The following is an 18401-nucleotide window of genomic DNA, read 5'->3' on the forward strand; positions in this document are numbered from 1 at the left end:
TGATGGCTGATGATGATGGTGAAGAAGAAGATACAGAGACTTTTTTAAAGTGGTACAGTAGAGTAAGAGGATTCTTGAAAGCACGTGCGGCCCTCAGATTCATTCTTTTAGTGTTATAGTTTTAATTGAAAACATAAATCCTTAACTTATGGCTATTTTTCATAAATTTGAATTGATCTATAAAAGGCCATCAATATATTTCAAACTATCTGGTTCTTTTAAATGCAGTTTCTCACTCTAGTAATTAAAAATAAGAAAGCAGGAAACTTTAAATCTCTGTTTTGATCATCAGTTTTAATTAGCTCAAATTATTTGTAATCCTCTAAGTCTTATAAATCATATCTGAGCCATTAAAAGAGGCTCAAAATTAAAAGGGCAATTCTTTTAGACTCTACCAAGACTCAGTCATTTTAAGAGATTAATTCATTTCTCAACCAGTCTTATTAAAATGTAATTTTACTGTAAAATTTCTAGGAAAGAAACGTGTGAAGTGTTTGATTTTTCTTGTTAGATATTTTTAATGTAAAACATTTCTCAAAAGATAGAGATTCCTGGATAATCTCTGTATGATTAGCAAACATCTATTAAGCTACCATTATGAGAAGGCCAGAATCATATGTACTATAATTTTCTATTATTTCATAAGAGTAAAAATATTTTACTACTGCCTATAATGCCCTCTTTTAAAAATAAAATCCTCAAGCCTACTTCAAGTCCAAAATGCAGTATTCATTCTAATAGGTCTCTTAGATGGCAGCTGAAGATGATAAGCAAAGGAATAATAATTTCTGTCTTTAGACAAATACACACCATAACCCTAATTCTTATAATAATCACACAAAATGGGGAGCTTTTAAGAATAGTACTACATTAATATCCATTATATTTACCTCACAGGGAGATTGGCAAGTCTACCTTTGAGAGGTAATGTCAGAGCAGATGAGATTAGGTGTTTCGAGTTTTGCCACTTACTTTGGAAACTCGCCTAGCCTCTCTGAAAGTCAAGTTTCTCATCTATAAAAAGTTGATGATAATAACAACCTGCCCCATTAACCTCATGAAGTTGTTTAAGGTATCAAAGGAGAAGATACACATGGAAGAGCCTGAAATTGGAAGAGTGTTGTTTTAAAGCAAAATACTGTAACAGTAAATGTTGAATTTAAAGGATTCTCAAAAGTGTATTATTAACCACAAGAGAGTGCTAAGTGAGGAATTGGGTAATAAAAGTCACAAATATTTAGAGACTGTAACTCGAAGTTCATATAAGGAGTTAGGAAATCGTTCAAATTTCTAAATTCCATTGAGAAACCTCTACTGTAAGCTCTTATCATTGGTTGATAATATGTTTTTAACCACTTCTTTCCTTTTAGAGGGAGTCTGCTATATGTTTGCCTTTTGAGCTTAGAAAATTGAACCAACCTGCCTTGCTGTCTTCTGAATATTGTATCACAGCATCAGACAATCTACTGTTCTCTTTTTCTCTAAGTTATTGAGGATGGGAATGCTTATTTGCTTGACTGCACAGTCTTAAGAGGCTTCCAAGAGATGATCCTAGGCTTGTCTTTTTAATTGATTTCTATACTAGTTTTCATATATCCTTTTAGAAGACAAGAAAATTACTCAATATAGCTTATCAACACTAGGAAATACATCTTTTAAAGAGATTAACACTACAAGTGACCAAAACCAACTCAAAGATTCACATTATACAAATCATTGATAATTTATTTAGAGTACAAATTGTATCCAATTATAAGCCCAAACCTAATCTAAGTTTGTATTTATCTGGAAGGTAAATTTTTTCTATAAGTCTTTTATAGTTCTGTAAATAGAGTCTCTCTATGTGAACCAAACCAAATGTAATCAGTTACTCCCAACATTATTTTTAAACTTCTCCAAGTAGTACCTTTAGATATTGTATCAGTAGAAAAAATAAAACACAGGTCTTAGATTAAAGAATATTCATCTCTTTGTTAACAATCCAAGATTGGGAAAAAATATGTATTTTGAAAACTGCACTTGTTCATAATATTTGGTACATTTCTTTTATCAACTAATTTTTCTCAGTGATAAATGACTGACACAAAAATCAGGTGAAATGAGTAATGCAAAGAATCGTACAAAGTACATTCTATTGCTGTCTCCTAGTATTTTCTTTTCAGAAATACCCCAATGCTTTTAAGAAAGTTATGTAATTATGGTTGTTTCTCTGATTTTACATTGTACTAATCTCAATTTTTAAAATGTCCATAGGGTAAAAAAAAATGAAAAGATGAAATGTATATTTAAAAATTCCTTATATGGTTGATAATGCCTGTACTCTCTTACTATCCAAAGATAAAGTCTAGGTGATAAATACACATATATTTTTTACTAAATAAATATATATATATATATATATATATATATATATTTTTTTTTTTACTACAGTGTCTGTATCATTGAAGGAAGTTTAAATGGATAGCTTCAAAGCTGTGGTTTATCTTTAGAGGATTAATCTATTTTTCATGCAAGTGTGTTGGTTCTGCACACGTTAAAAAGTCATCCTGTGTTGTCTGGGGTGATGAAAGATGGGAATGAGTTTTCTGAGAACTAATCAGCAATACTCTGGGAACATTTAGGTCGTGGTTTCCAATTAACTCTGGAGAGTTTGAGTAATTTAGTACCAGACCTCAGGAGAGAGGGGATGAAAACCTCGTTAATTCATATGTCGGTGAACAGCAAACCAGCAAATTTGCGTTGAAAATGGATTTTTTTGTTTTGAACAAAAGACTAACTAGATCTTTCTGCTATAGTTAGGGTGGGAGAATATGTTTGCATGTGTATGTTCCCTGTGTAGATTTTGATGTGTTTCAAAGATGCTGCTTATGGTAAAGTAACAAATAGTTAAATTTGTGCTCCAAAATGAAGGCGAGGATATAGTGGAATCAACTTTGCTGCACTTTCTTTCTTTCACTATAATGAATATATCAGAGAGGAGTGGACACCAATATCTGTTTGCAGAGTTAGAAAAACTTCTTGTGGGTAAGGTATAGCTCAGTGGTAGAGCAGGTGCTTAGCATGCATGAGGTCCTGGGTTCAATCCCCAGTACCTCCATTAAATAAATAAATTAATAAACCTAATTATCTGCCCCCCTCAAAAGAAATAAAAAAGAAAAGATAAAGAAACGACTGAATGCACATTTTGGAAAAAAAACTTCTAAAATGCAAGACTTGGCTATAATCCCATTTCTGCTGCTTGCTTGTGTGCAACCTTGGGGAGGTGATTATGGTTCTCTCAGAATCAATCTTCCCAACAACAGAATGAAACCAGCAATAACCTGTGCCATTTATCTAAAAGGTTTCTGATTTTTTATGAAAATCAATTCAATTAGGCAAACTTTTATTGGGCATCCATCACTATTTTGAGATAAAGCCCAGCTAGATGATCTCTACTTCCTTTGATAAGAAAAGGGAAAAAAAGTTTTAAAGATAGATTTATCTCTTGTTAGGCAAATTGAGACAATAGCTCATGACTACAATGTGGTGCATATTACATTTGAGCTACTGGTAGGGAATCCAGATGAACTATAATCCTAATCATGTTGTAACTGTAGTTAAATAGTTACCTATCTCACCCCCCCACCACCACTGTCAGACATGTTGAATGCTAGAGTCCATGTCTATGTCTCATTGACTTTTGTGTCATCAAGCATAAATCTTGGCACATAATACATATGGAATAGATACATAGATGACCTAATAAAAGAGATGTTGGTAGCCATGTGGAAATAAGATTGAGGTTCAGAATAAAGATGATCAGTGAAGCCACTGGGAAGGATGGAAACATACAACCAGAAGCATACAAAGAAAAACAGAAACACACTGTAGGTAGAAAAAATTGGGAATATCTTAAAAAACGGTGAGAGAATAAATCTAAATATATTTTAAAATATTTAAAGGGCTATATAGATGTTAGCTTTAAAATTTGTTTTTTTGTGCTGGACCTTACAGCCTTCATCTCCCACCCTGTGTCAATAGTTAAATTGAAAGGACAGAGTGTATTTCTCACTTTAGAGTTCGATAACAGAGGAGAAAAGAGAAACACTCTCTCACTGCCACAACCCTTCTGGGTCATATTTCTTAAGTAGATGTTGTCCAAAGACAGACAAAGCCACAGTCTTAGAATTGTTGCTAGAAAGGAAACAAATGGGATACTAACTAGCCCACGCATTGTTGAAGGATTTTGCTTAGATTCATGCTGTTCATTAGTGCAAACTACTGATAGAATTGCTGGAGATTAAAAGGAGTCCTTCCTACAACTACTGGGTAGCCATAGATAATAAAATTCTAGCTCCTCCTTGCAAATACAATATAACGTTATTTTTAAAAAACATCAAAATTAATTTATTTACCAGCAAGCCAGTAGAGACTGTTATGATAACAGAGACTTTGAACTTCAGATTTACTCTGGTTCTTTGAGTAGTGTTTGACATTGCTAGAAGCATTTTGGTGCAAAGTCCAAGTGCTTGTTGCTAAGGTATTCATTTTCTCTGGCCAAATCTAACAAGAGGAAAAAGAAGAAAAAAGGTCATCCAGTAATCCTTCCCCTAAAAAATATAGGAAATGATAGTGGTTAAAATGCAAATAAACCAGGAAGGAAATACTGGGAGTATTTTATTTGGCTACTCCACAACAATACCATGGCGCAGATAGAAGTGTTATTTAATGGAAGACTAAGTGCTCTGAATTTCCCCAGTTTGTCACACAGAAACACCTGGGCAAAATAGCCTTCTATATCAGATTGAGCCTTTTTTCCCCTAAAAATATGCCTTGTGTTTATACTTGTTTGATTATATATAATGTATCTTTATTTTATATATATATATTATATATATATATATAATATATATATATATATATATCTCCTGTGATACAGTGCACTGATAAAACATCATCCATCCATGTATCTAATTGTGGAATATTGTCTATAAATAATTAAGCTCTTCAGCCTTAACTTGGAAAGTAGTAGGTTTCTCTTTTCTCTTTTGCCTTTTATGTATTAGGTTGAGGCATAAGAAATTGGTGATAACTTAATAGAAAATCTGGAGTCTTAAGAGATTTATCTAGAAATGCCATGGTGTGTGTTTGTGTGTGTGTGTGTGTGTGTGTGTGTGTGTGTTAATGACAGAGTAGGGTATTACTTATTTGATTGCCTCCTTGATAATCAGTTCTTAAAAAGAACGTAGAGATGCTGAAGATATGTCTTCTGTGATTCTTCCCCTTAATGCAGAGGTGTCTCTGGATGAGCACCTTCTTGGACAGGTGCAAAGTTGTACTAAGCTTTATAGCTCCGGCACTTTACCCCTTTAGTAGATTCTTGCTCCTGACTGGCGATAATGCAACTGCGTTATCTGTAGATTTTCTTAAAGGGCAACCAAAGGTGTAGTAGTTCTTCAGAGCATGAGAATCCTCTGTCCTGTCCCCTTTTGAGACCACAATCCGTGCAAGTAGTTGTATATTCCTCCACGTACATTTCTTAACAAGTATATTGTTTAAATCTTTATGTAGTGTGATAATTCAGCAGGTCAAGTTCTCCAGAAGGCAGATTCTGAGAAAGCGATTAACGTGCAAGAATTTTTTTGGAGACTGTCTCAGGATTAACACCTGTGAGAGAGGAAAGGGAAGGAAGCAGGATAGGGCAGAAGGAGAAGCTGGACTTTAATTCAGTTGCAGCCACCACATCAATCAACCCTCCTCCTCTCCCCAAACTGTCCCAAGTTGCAGCAAGGGGGCCAGGCTTTTATAGCCCACACATTAACCAGTCATTGGATGCAGCCTGCTTCCAGCAGCTTTCCCAGAAGCAAAGATAAAACATATTGCAGCCCAGAAGAGAGGTCTGGGCAGCCCAGCACAGCATCCATTGCACTAGTAGTTCTCAAAGTTTGGTCTCCAGCGGCAGTGATTCTCAAACTTTAGCATGTATCGGAATCACCTGGAAGGCTTATTAAACTATAGCTTGCTGGACTCCACACACACAGTTTCCAATTCAATAAGTCTAGAGTAGGGCTTCAAAACTGGCATTTCTAATAAGTTCTCAGATGCTGTGGATGCTACTGGGCTGTGGGCCATACTTTGAGAACCACTGTACCCCATTGCCTCTATTGACATATGGAGAATGGTATACGGTGCCCTTATGAATAGAAATAAAATCTTTTGAAGTCACCATCCCATTACATACTTCATCAAATTTTCAGCTATTTTGTGCATTTTAAAGCTGGAATAGCTGATAATTAAAATTTGTTATATGAAAAAGTACTTAACCAGTACAGTAGATTATATTTGTAAAGCATTATTACTATTTCTGATAACTCATCATTGTTACTTTTAAAGTTCAGCCAGATTTTCTCCAGGGTCTATAATTTGATAACCTGGATAGGGGAATTTACAAAATAATCTGTGTTCAAGATCTGAAGCTTTATTCTAAGCCATTTTTTTGTTTCTTTATGATTCTCATTATTTCTTCATTTTTATTTATCATATAAGCCATTTAAAGCCATATGGTTACTAAAAATTAAAAAGCATGGCATATATTCAGAGCTATTTTGAATGCACAAATATGGCATATAAGTACCCTTGACTCATTTCTAGTCTAGATTTGGCACAATTAAAATTTAAGAATTCCATGGACATAGATTGATATCAGGAGAAAAGATGCAGCGTTAAATCTCCCACACAAGCAGGAAATAACTATCTCACCTCTGATCAAAGAGATCTTCTGCTATTGCTGCCACTGAATTTTTTTTAACGTATTTTCAAATAAGAAAATATTCAGCTTGATGTTGTCAATATTTCAGACCGTGAGGGTATTGTTTAAGAAAATGGTGCCTTACTGTTCTGAAAGAGTTACTATTGTTCCCTAAGGGCCTAATTTACAAAGCAGCAGACTCACTGGTAGGATTTGGCTGGAAATCTCATTGTCTCGGTAGAACCCTTTCATCTGATTTATGTGCATCACATTTTACAAATAACTCTTAGAAAGTTATTTACTAGTTACTTTCTCTGAAAGCAGAGAGTAAGCGATGTTTCTCGTTTAAGAATAGGGGAGCTAAGATGCACCAAGTGCATGCAGCTCATTGTGGTGATGAAGCTGATAATAAAACGCACAGCATCTAATTCTCCGAGTTTCACTCTGCCATGAGGGAGTTTCTAATTGCCCTTTTATTTTGTGTGAATTTGGAGTATGTTAGAAAATACATCAATGTCTAACCCTGCATTTGTCTTCTGCAGTGTGACAGCTTATTTCTATGCAAAATTTAGGGCTGGAGGTGGAGTAAGTCTCAGTGATTTTTAATGCACAAGTTAACCTAAAATCTTAGCTTGAACTGGATGAAACTGCCGCTTTTGTAGGACAGAAATAGTCAAACGTTAGCAATTACACACGCTATCTGTACATTGTACGTTTTATGCCAAATCCTAACATTAAGATTCTCAGTGCTATTACAGTGGTTCTGAATTTTTAAATCATACTAAATAAAAAGATGAATAAGTCAATAAGGATTTTGATATTTCTCCCTGCATTGTAAGTTTGCCTGGAAACTAAATAAGCTGGGAGCCAGCAGTTCAGGTTAGCCCTTGAATTCCACAAGGCTTAACTGATTTGCCCAACCAGAACACCAAGCTACCTTTCAGCTGTGCAGTATTCGAGTTTCCTTAGGAGTTGATAAATAGCTTAGTGCAGTGCTTCCTTTTTTCCCAATAGCTGCATCCTCAAAAACCTATTCTACCCTCCACCAGTTAATGCAGGCAGAAGATTTTTATCCAGTATGAACACCGAAACTACACTGTGGAAGACTGTATGCTCAGCAAAAACCTCACCCATGATGAATAAACAGCTCTTCCGGGGGCTTTGCTGCCGCTGGCTCGGCAGGAGTTGTTTATTGCCTGGTTCGCACATCCCATGATAAAGTTGCTGCTGAAATAAATTGCAGTTTTGCATAATTATTGACAATCACATCTTAACAAGCAGTGTGTATCATATTCAAGTGTTCAATTTTTTAAAATCCATTTTTAGCTTATGTTTAATCCCAGAAAGTGTTTGTGTAGTAATAGAAGGCAAATACGGCATTTAAATAGAGTACTAATTTCCTCATTGCAGACAAAATTTACCTGAATCTTTTTAGATGGGACTGTTACTGCCTCAGGCAATTTTCCTTCCCAAGCTATTATTATGTAGATGTTTGCTGAGGGCATATGTGTGTGTATCCACAATACATGCATTATATATATTGTCAGAAAATATGAATGATTTTATTTTTAGGTTTTTCTGTCTTTAGGGAATTTGGTTCATTCTTTCTAAGAGATAGATAAGAGAAATGAGAATGGGGTGTGGGCAGAAGGAACTAACATTTTTGAGTATGTATAATATGTGACTACATAATGTGTAAGGCACTCAGCTTTATACACATTATTGTCTCTTCATTCTTCTCACAGCAATATGTATTGCAAATGAGAAACTGAGAACTCAGAGGGGTTGAGTAACTTGCCATATCACACACTTGGTAGAGGATATTGGGATTTGAACCCAAATCTGTCCCATTTTTAGGTTCCACCCTTTCCATTACACATGAAATGTTTCTTCTGGAAAATATTCTCAGGTGTCTGACTGTCAGGTAATAAAAAAATAGAGCTAGCACTATAATAAGCTCTTCGAATACAATAGTGTTATGCAAACTGATATTTGGCACAGTGGTTCCTAGGAAATACGTGGTTTTCCCACTTGTTAGTCTTTTTGTTCTCCAGTCCCCTTCTCTTTCTTCTTCCAGTGTTCAACTTCCTTAAATTTTTTTTTTCCCCTCTGGGGAAGGTAATTAGGTTTATTTATTTATTTAGTTGTTTGATGGAGATACTGGGGATTGAACCCAGGACCTTGTGCATGCTAAGCATGTGCTCTACCACTTGAGCTATACCCTCCCCTGCAGCATTCAGCTTCCTATTCTAGATTTGCATTTCTCTTGGCCTGTCTAATCCTGGTTTCCTGCCTCCGGTGACATCAAAGATAAGCTTGGTATAGGGATTTTACAGTTTTACCCATAAACATTAGCTTAAACTTTTGCAGCATATTAAAATAAGCTTTCACAATTGACCAGCAAAAACTAAAAAGTTAAAAAAAGAAGATTTTGAGGGGAAAGTTCACATACGGATTTTCGAAAGTCTGAAAGTCCAAATACACATACACACACACTATTCTAGTTGTTAATTCTTTCAAGAAGAGTTTTAGGAGCAACTCACCCTTTGTTGGTCTGTTAAAATTTAGTCTCTTTGACTTTGCTCTTTTCATGGGACTCACTGGGTGCACCATTCTAATACTTGAGAAAAATCACATCTGGATATCTGTTCCTTTGCAGAGTGACTGAGCGAGAGACTGCTTTGGAAGAAACTCAAAGATTACTGCAACAGTTCCCCCTGGACCTGGAGAAGTTTCTTGCCTGGCTTACAGAAGCCGAAACAACCGCCAATGTCCTGCAGGACGCCACCCATAAGGAAAGGCTCCTAGAAGACTCCAAGGGAGTAAGAGAGCTGATGAGACAGTGGCAGGTAAGTCAAGCGTTTCTACTTTATCTCTCTTGTGAATCCAGTTGAGGAATTCTCAGCATTTGTCCTTGCAATTGACATGCTGTGGACAGAATAAAATAATTGTTTTATATGGCCTAATATATTTAAGCATTTGGGCAAGAAGGAGAGAGACAGAGGGAAAAGGGAAAACATGTATTATTTCCTTTAACACTCCAGTCTTCTAAATAGCACATGGTTTTGACCAGGAAAAACTTACACATAAAACTAGAGCTTTGGTAAGAAAAAACTTTGCTCAGAGAAATAAATTAGGGATTGGTTTATTAAATTTGAAAAAGTTGACATTTTGAGTGTTTATTTAATATTTTGCAGGGAAAGCATCTGTATGAATTGTCTGTTTTATTTAGCGTTGCTAACCAAATCGGTTTCCCTTCATTACTTTCCAATACGTTTTGAAATGTGAATCTGGCATTTTGTAGCTTTCTTCCTAACATGATATGTAAAAAAAAAAATGAGGTAGCTAAATTTGTCATAGTTAATGATCATGCAATTTTCAGACAATTGTTTTTCCTAGAAACAAAAATTATTGCTATGAAGTTTCATATGCACGAACAGTGAAAACAGAAGTTTCAAGTAGTTTTGTTTAAATGAAGTCTTGGTGGGAATCATATTCTGTAGTTCATGAAGGCTCTTTATGTTTATTTTCTATACTTGATATAATTTTCCTAACCTATTACAGAGTTTTGTTACGTATAGTTGAGCTTTCTGGCTTAATGTAAGAACTTTACCAGTATTGGTATTACTAGGTTGAAAAGTAATTCCAAAATCAAATCATGATAACCGAAGTGTCTTCTCCTCCTCTCTTTGTTCTTTTTTTTTTTTTTTCTGTTTTGATGGAAGATTTGATCTACTTTGATTCTCTTGTATAGAGTAGATGACAGTGGCAATTTATAGTTTCTTGAATTCCTCATTCTTGCTTTATCATTCTCCTTGAATCCCACTTGCCTCCTCCACAATGTGTGTTGAGTTAGTTTGATCATTTAGGGGTAGTTTGTTTAGGACAATACCTGACTTTCTTTGCAGATATCGCCCATGGCTTGAGAATGTAAATGCAGTGCAGAGTTTTTTGGGTCACTCTTAGAGAAATGGTTAGAAAATGTGCTGCTGTAACATATTTGACTTAAGATATTTCACAAATAAATTTTTATTTCTCCTTGTAAATGCCCATAAAGCCACTCCAGAATTTTAATAAATATGAGGATTCACGTATTCCCATTAGCTATGGTAGAAAAAGAGTAAAACCTTAAGTGGATTTTTTTTCTTAGCAGATTCCTTTTTAAAAGACAAATTAATCCAGTGACTCAATTTCATAATAGGAATTTGATAAAATATTTCTTAAAATAATTAGTAAGTCTTATTGAGGGCAAAATAAGGTTACATTTATCTATCTCCTGTACATTTTATATTAATATCTGCAGTATTATACAATGAAAATTCATACATAAACTCCTAATCCTGAGAAACTGCAAGATTGTGAATCATTAAAGAAAAAAACTGCTGTGTTTCCTAACTATATTTACTATGGAAGAATGGAGAATAAAGTACATTTTGTATTTAGATTTCTGAACTCTTTTTCAAAAATAGTTGGAAATTATGCTGAAGAAACTTTCCTTAGCTTATTCTATATTGCTCATAAAAATGTATTTATTCTTAAAAGCCATATAAAACTCTCTCAGAATTCCTGAAAATCTTAGACATATCATTTTCCCCTTAACTGTAGTAGGACTAACTAAGATTCCAATATTACTTTGAAACAATTTTCTCATTCCCTCTCAGTTAGTATTGTGTCTTCTATAAATTCCAGTTGCCTGAGGTTGAAACTACATTTTATGTATATGAATGACATTTATAGCCAGCTCTGATTTTCAGTTAGATGGCTGAATAATGGTCTTTTGATGAAAGATTTGAAGATGTTATGGTAAAAACTCTAAACTACTGAAACTACTGATTATTGTTAATGGCACATTCAACTGATAGAACTGAATCAAGATACTGGGGTTTAAAAGCAACAAATGGAAATACCAAGCTTGAAAGTAAATAAAACCACATACCTTAGGAGATTACATGCAATTTCAGTATTTCAGCTAAATGGAAGTGTTTGCTTTTTTTTTTTTCCCTCTGAAGATGATTTTTTTAAAATTTTGAACAGGAAGAATTTTCTATAATATGTGTGAAGGAATAAAATGTAACTCTGCCTTTTCCCTTCGTTTGAAGAAGCTGGTAGCATTATATGCATTGTTTGATTCACGCTGTATAGCAAGAATCATTCTTACGTATTAAAAAAGGAAACTCTAAATGCCTAGCCAGAGTAAAAGCTCTCCCAGCAGGTTCTAATATATCTGTCCACCCCAAAGTAGTGATGTTTTACTTTCTGCAAGTGCTGCTGAATGGAGACAGGGGCTGAAAACCTTCACATAATAGGTTTTTCTCTGTGACTGTCAATCAGTTTTTCTATATGTGGAGACTCTAGCTCTTCCTAGACTACCTGACTGTATCACTGTTTATCATCCACTTCATAGGGTGTTTAATTCTCCCAGCAATAATTACAATTCCTGGGTTCGATAAGCATACATGTATTATGAAGCATCTGCTTCCTGAATGAAATTAACCTGATTAATTCCATGCTGCAAGCCATTAAAATTTCTTCCTTATATTAAAAAAAAAAAGTTATTTACTTTCCTTACTAAAAGCAAGGTCATTATATTGTCCTTGTACTTCAGGATGAGATTTTTCTTGTAAATATTGTTATTTCTGACTCTATAATTGGAATCTTAAAGCCAATATATTTTTAGAGAGTGCTGTATAGAGCCCGAAGAGATGACAATTTGAAATTTTTTCATTGCAAATTTATTCTTAAAATGAAGAACTGTGTCCATAATTGAATCAGATTCTTCCTGTGTCCGAAACATTTCCTGCTTTGGACTTCAGAGAATTGATAAACATGGTCACACATCTAAGTTGTAACATAAAACCATGGGTAATTGAACATGGGAAGACTGCATCTTTGCTAATATTTCATCAATCTTAATTGATACTCTACGCACCCCAAAGAAATAATTGTTGTACCAGCTTGTATAGAAGGTTTGTGGGTATGGGTAGGTGGTCGGGAGAGGTGGTCATAAAGGTGGCATACATAGTATCTTTTTCTCAGCAAGAGAAACTGTGGGGCAGTTAATATTGGAGATTCCCTCATCTGTGATCTGGGCCGTATCTCAGGCCGTATCTCTCAGCTTACTCCCTCCTATGATTTCATTTATTTTTCCTGTGTCTCTTCTCAACTCCCCCGCCCCCACCCCCAATTGTAGAAATGCTCATCTATTAAACAAAACACTTCAAGAGAGACCAAGTTGATAAATTTGAATTGTATGTATATCAGAGTAAACCTGTAAGTTGATCAAGTGATCCTATATTTCTAATACATTATTGAAATTAGGAGGAAGTAGCTTCTTCACTATTGCTTACAAAATATCTTGACCCATTGGTTAATTCCAAAAAAAAGAGAAGGAGAATGAAATCTCAGTAGTGAAATTAATATCCTGAATAAATTGAATCATCATATTTCTTGGGGCATCTGAGAAGAGAGAGGTAATCTGAGGATCCCTAATGCTAAGAAAAGAAAACCCTCTTTGTATTCCTTTCTGCTGCTATAATTTAAATTGGGTTTTATATGTATTTTTAATCTTTCTACTTTGGTGTGTAAAGAGTCTGAAAGTTTATCTTGATATTTTTCTTTTGCCTGGTGATGACTGCCTACTATTTTGGATGTGCAAAACTTTTATATATATAATTTCCCCCAAGAATTTTGATTAATTCATCAAATCTTTATTAAACACCTGTTAGATGCCTAGCATGGTGTTGGGACTAGCAGTACAAACATGATTAGAGAGATGCTTTTCAAACATAGTTCAGACAAAATACTAGGTTATATAATCAATTTAATGAGTATGAATCCATGTTTTTCAAATAGAAAGGAATACAATTAATAGACTAGAATAGAAAATAACAAGAGCTTTTCACTCTTAAATAAGGGTCAGTATTAGTTTGTGAAGGTTTGATTTCAATTATTTGCATGTACATGTGTGTGTGTGCGTGTGTGTCTACACAATGGCTCACTGGGTAACATATATTCAAAAACCTCTGTATTGGAGTATGATTTCTGCCCTTGGGATCTTATATCCCAGAGGTGGAATAGTTATGCAAAGACAAAATTATAGTAGTGTGATGAGTATCACAGTAGAGGGCCAGGCATGGTCTGGTAAAAACAGAAGGTGATTAAGATAAGCCTGCCAGAGAAGCCAGGAAACTCACCTGAAACACTGTTTTTCAATCTCGCTTAAACATTGGAGGAGCTTTTAAAAATGCTGATGTCTGAGTTTCACCCCCAGAAATACAAGCTGAATTGAACACAGCATGTCCTGTCCCTGATTCTCATGTCCAGTGAAGGTTGAGAAACTCTGTTCAGACAAAGTTAGAAGAACGTGTTAGGAGTTAGCTAGATACACCAAGTTAAAAAGAATTTTTGGCAAAGGAAACAGCATGTTGAAAATCCTGGGCAGTATGGTAGTTTGAGAATTTGAAGGCACTTCTCTTTGGCCGGGGAATGATTATGATAAGAAATGAATTTGGAAAGATCAATTGTGGCTGAATTATGTAGAAAGACAGCATGGTATAGTAGATAGAATCTGAACCTTGTAGGCAGGAAGACTACTTATTTAACACTTGTTGCCTAACCTCTAAGTTGCACTTGTGTTCTTTTGTACAATGAATATAATACTTTGCAGGTTTTTGTGAGGAGTTAGTGATAGGATGCGTGTAAAGTGCCCCCCAAAGGGGCAGAGTGTTGTACTCAAAGTGCTCATTATGTGTAAGCTGTCTTTCCCTCCCTCTTTCCATCTATCTTTAAGACTTTGGATTTTATATGTAGTCTGTGGGAAGTCACACCATGCTTTTTAAGCAAGGAAATGGAGTAACCTAACTTAGAGTTTTGAAAGATCTCTGATAGCTGTGAGGAGAATGAATTGGAACAAAAGTTAGAAAGTTATTTCTTTAATATTCCCAGACAGAAGTGATCATTAAGGTGTTGACGCTGAACAAATGAGACAGATGTGTGAGCCCTTTGGAGGGAAAAAAAATCAGCATTGTGATAAACTTTATGGGAGGAAATGGTGAGGGGAGAATTTGAGGTACAGTGGGGAGTCACTGACTGCTTACCATTTGGCGTGACTGGGTGCCTCCACAGGGTTGCAGAATTAAAGAAGAGAAATAATTGTGGGAAGAGAAGTCAATAATGTGGCCAGTTTTGAGGTGTCTGAATAGTAGAGGTGAAAATATCACCTCCCTTGAAGCAGTTGTGAATGTGGATCTAAAATTTGGAGAAAGATCCACATGGAAGATGTAAAATTGAAGGACATCAATATGGAATCCATAGAAATATATAACATTACACAGAAATCTGCCACTGTTATTTGAATTTCTCCATTCACAAATATGCCTAAAAGTCACCAAAATACTACTTACTATAGCACAGGATTAGGTTTAAATGATACCACCTTCTGTTATTCAAAGGGACATAGCTTTGGGGATTCTCTTAAGTGTTTCAACCATGAAAAAAGGCAAAGAACTAGCAAAGGTTTGGTGTAAAATTTTTACCATGGAGAAAGTAAAAGTATTTGAGTAATGTATCCAAGACCTTGAAAAAGTCTTTCCAATAAGGACAATTCCTTTCTTCTCTTATGTAAACATGGAACATTTTGTCTTCTCTTTTATTCTGCTGTAAAAGGTCATGCACATTCACAGTACTGTGGACTGAGTACTCAGAAATAGGTTCAGGAGCCACATGCTTGTCATCTTATGATGTTCAGTAGTTTATTATGTTCCACGTTTGGACCCTGAAATCCCTGTAGATAACAGAGAAAATCCAAAAAAGAAATAGTAAAAATAATTAAAAGTTTAGAAAAAAAGTCAGTGCGGACAAATGTTCAAGACTGGTGTTTTATCTTCTATAGTAAAGAAGACTAAATATAGAAATGAAGAATCCATTTATATTTATCCAGTGATGTAAAACAATCACTTAAATTTAATATAATGAATTTAATCACTTGAGTATAAGGGTTCTGCGACTCTGAACCATCTTACCATGGTCTCTTTTATATATAAACATGTAAATTCAATGTATCAAAACTTTAGAATCTACTTTTTGAGGTATTACATTACAGTTAGCTATTATCTGGAATGATACAAGGGAAGCACTAAGTTGAATAACTTTGTAATTCAGTTATTGCATTCTATAATTTTATATATACAAACTAAAAGAAAGGCTCATATAGGTAAGAAGACACTATGCGTACTGAAAAGTCAGTTTTGATAGTTCCTAATAACCATTGTCTTTTATTCCTCACAGAACTTTTATGAGGATCTTATAAGGTAATAAATATAAAAGCACTTTGAAAAAGCTTTCTCTAAGTGAAAGATCCTCATTAATGTTATGAATTACCATTAAGCAAAAGTCAAATTGAAGATATAAACCTAATACCATACTCTTAAAAAATCAGTGGATTAAAGTTATATTCATTAATGCTGAGAATAATAATAACTAAATTGTTCCTTGGTTAAAATTGACAAAGCATTTTCATTTTCATTCTCTAATTTGATTGTCACTGAAACCCTGTGGTGTTGGTACTATTATTTCCATATTCAGTTGAGGAGGAAAAACTTAGAGAGTTTCAGTAATGTAGCTATTACTACCTCCTTGAAAATCAACTTGAGTTTTGGCACACCAGATTAGGAAGGAAAAATTTCAAAATAAAAGTCTATTAAATAAATGTTTGATTTTTGGGGATTAATAACACCATTTTATCCAGTTATTCATTTATCCAATTATTAGGCTAGATAATAATACTAGGTCACATTTTTTAAAATATATGTTCCAGGCAGTGTGCTAAGTGCTTTTCTTGCATGATGTGTGATGTACCCTTTTTTGGTTTTTTGCACGATCTTACCCTTTTTACCGATGAAGAAACTGAAGCGTTGAGAGTTCAGGTAATTTCTCTTAAGGTCACACAACTGTATAGAGAGGCATCAGTATTTGAACCTAAGTTTGACATTCTGACCTTCACCTAATACTCTAAACTAACTCAGCATTCCAGGCAAAGACCCAAGATAACCAAGAGCAAGTTTCAGATCATGATACCTCATAGGAATTTGTTGATTAATGGAAATATTCCTACTTCCTAAGCATCCATCTTTCCTTTACATTTTTCAGTCTAGTTTCTGCATTTACCTCGCAACTGGAACACTTCTGGAATTCAACTGGAACACTCCTAATTGCCATAGAAATGTCTGCATACTTTTTTTTGTTGCCCACCACAGTCTTCAGGAACTTTCCTCATCCTTTAGCTTGTCGAGGTGCTGTAGTCCACTGGTTTTCTCCTGCCTCTGCAACTACTCATTCTTCTTTCTTTACCTGAGGACCTATTCTGGGCTCTCTTTTCTGTCTTCATTAATCTCATTTTTTTTATTCAGTAGTCAACCAGCAGTTACTAAGCGTTGGTTTTGTGCTAAGTATTAGACTAGAAACAGTCTTTTGTCCATCTCCTTTAATCCAATGATTTGAAGATTTTTACCTATTTTCAGTATCAGTTCCATGTTTCTTACCATATATGAGACATTTCTTGTTCATATATCTCACAGACATCACAAACTCAATGTGACCCAAATAGGCTGTATCTTTTATACCAAGTCTTTATTTTCTGTCTTGGTGTTCATCACGCCACTGTCTTTTCAGTCAGAGAAATTTCAGCCAGAGTCATTTCGACATCCCCTGCTCACTTGCCTTACTTTCATTTTCAAGATCTATTGATTTTACCTCCCTAATCGTTTGCACCCATTCCTTTTTCTCCAGTCCACTTACCACCACTCTAATTCATGCTCAGACAACCTTTTATCTTCCTCCACTTCTTCCTGCCCACTGTGTTGCTCCAGTCCAGTCTGCAGATTGCCATCTTAAGTCAAGCTTCCTAAAGCAGAGATCATAACTACATTACAAATTTCAGGATAGCAGGGGTTTCATCTACTTTATTCTCTTATTTATTCCCATTGCCCAAGACAGCGCCCAGCACATGATAGGTGCCAGTAAACATCAAATGAGTGAAGAATATACAACTCGTTTGTTCAAGCACCTTTTATGGCTTCTCAGAGCCTTCAGAATATTCTATAGACTCCTTCACCTCGCCCTCCAGGATTGGCTCTCAAGCTCAATTTCTAATCTTATTTCTTATTTTTCCTCCCCACACACCCTCAACTTGTACTAAAATGCACAGCTGGCCAGTTCACTTTTGTGTCTTTTGCTGACCTGTTTCTTCCCTTGGGACTCCTTTTCCTCATCTCGATTTACCCAGATGCCGCGTAATTTTCAGTGAAGGCCATATTCAAATCCTCCTTTGGTCCCTGAGCCTCCAAGCCACGAGTTGTATTGTCTCCCTCTCAATTCCCAAAGGCACTTCTTTGCACTTTAAATAATGTTTCGTGCTTTCTGTGTTGTTTTACAGAGGCTGAAGAGGATAACATTTAGTAGTGTGGGCTTTGAAACCTAACTGCCTAGGTTTAACTCATGCTTCTGATACTTACTGACCATGGACACATTGCTTAATTGCCCTCAGTTTACACAGCTAAAAATCTGGGGTCATGATAACATCTACCCCATCAGGCTGTTGTTATGGTGTTGTGAACTGAGGTATGTGAAGTACATAAAACGGTATTTGACACATAGTAAGCAGCCAGTAAACGTAACT

General features: G+C 35.2%; 1 protein-coding gene across 9 annotated transcripts in view; it reads left to right on the forward strand.

The window, feature by feature from the left end:
- Nucleotides 1-18401, forward strand: part of DMD (dystrophin) — a 1947932-nt gene that overhangs the window by 1490840 nt on the left and 438691 nt on the right. For all 9 annotated transcript variants that reach the window (XM_064483309.1, XM_031445593.2, XM_064483311.1 and 6 more), the window contains one exon: nt 9387-9576. In XM_064483309.1, coding sequence (XP_064339379.1) covers nt 9387-9576 — 190 coding nt within the window. The remainder of the gene's footprint in view (nt 1-9386; nt 9577-18401) is intronic.

This window comes from Camelus dromedarius, chromosome X (assembly GCF_036321535.1).
Source record: "Camelus dromedarius isolate mCamDro1 chromosome X, mCamDro1.pat, whole genome shotgun sequence".
Classification (NCBI taxonomy): domain Eukaryota; kingdom Metazoa; phylum Chordata; class Mammalia; order Artiodactyla; family Camelidae; genus Camelus; species Camelus dromedarius.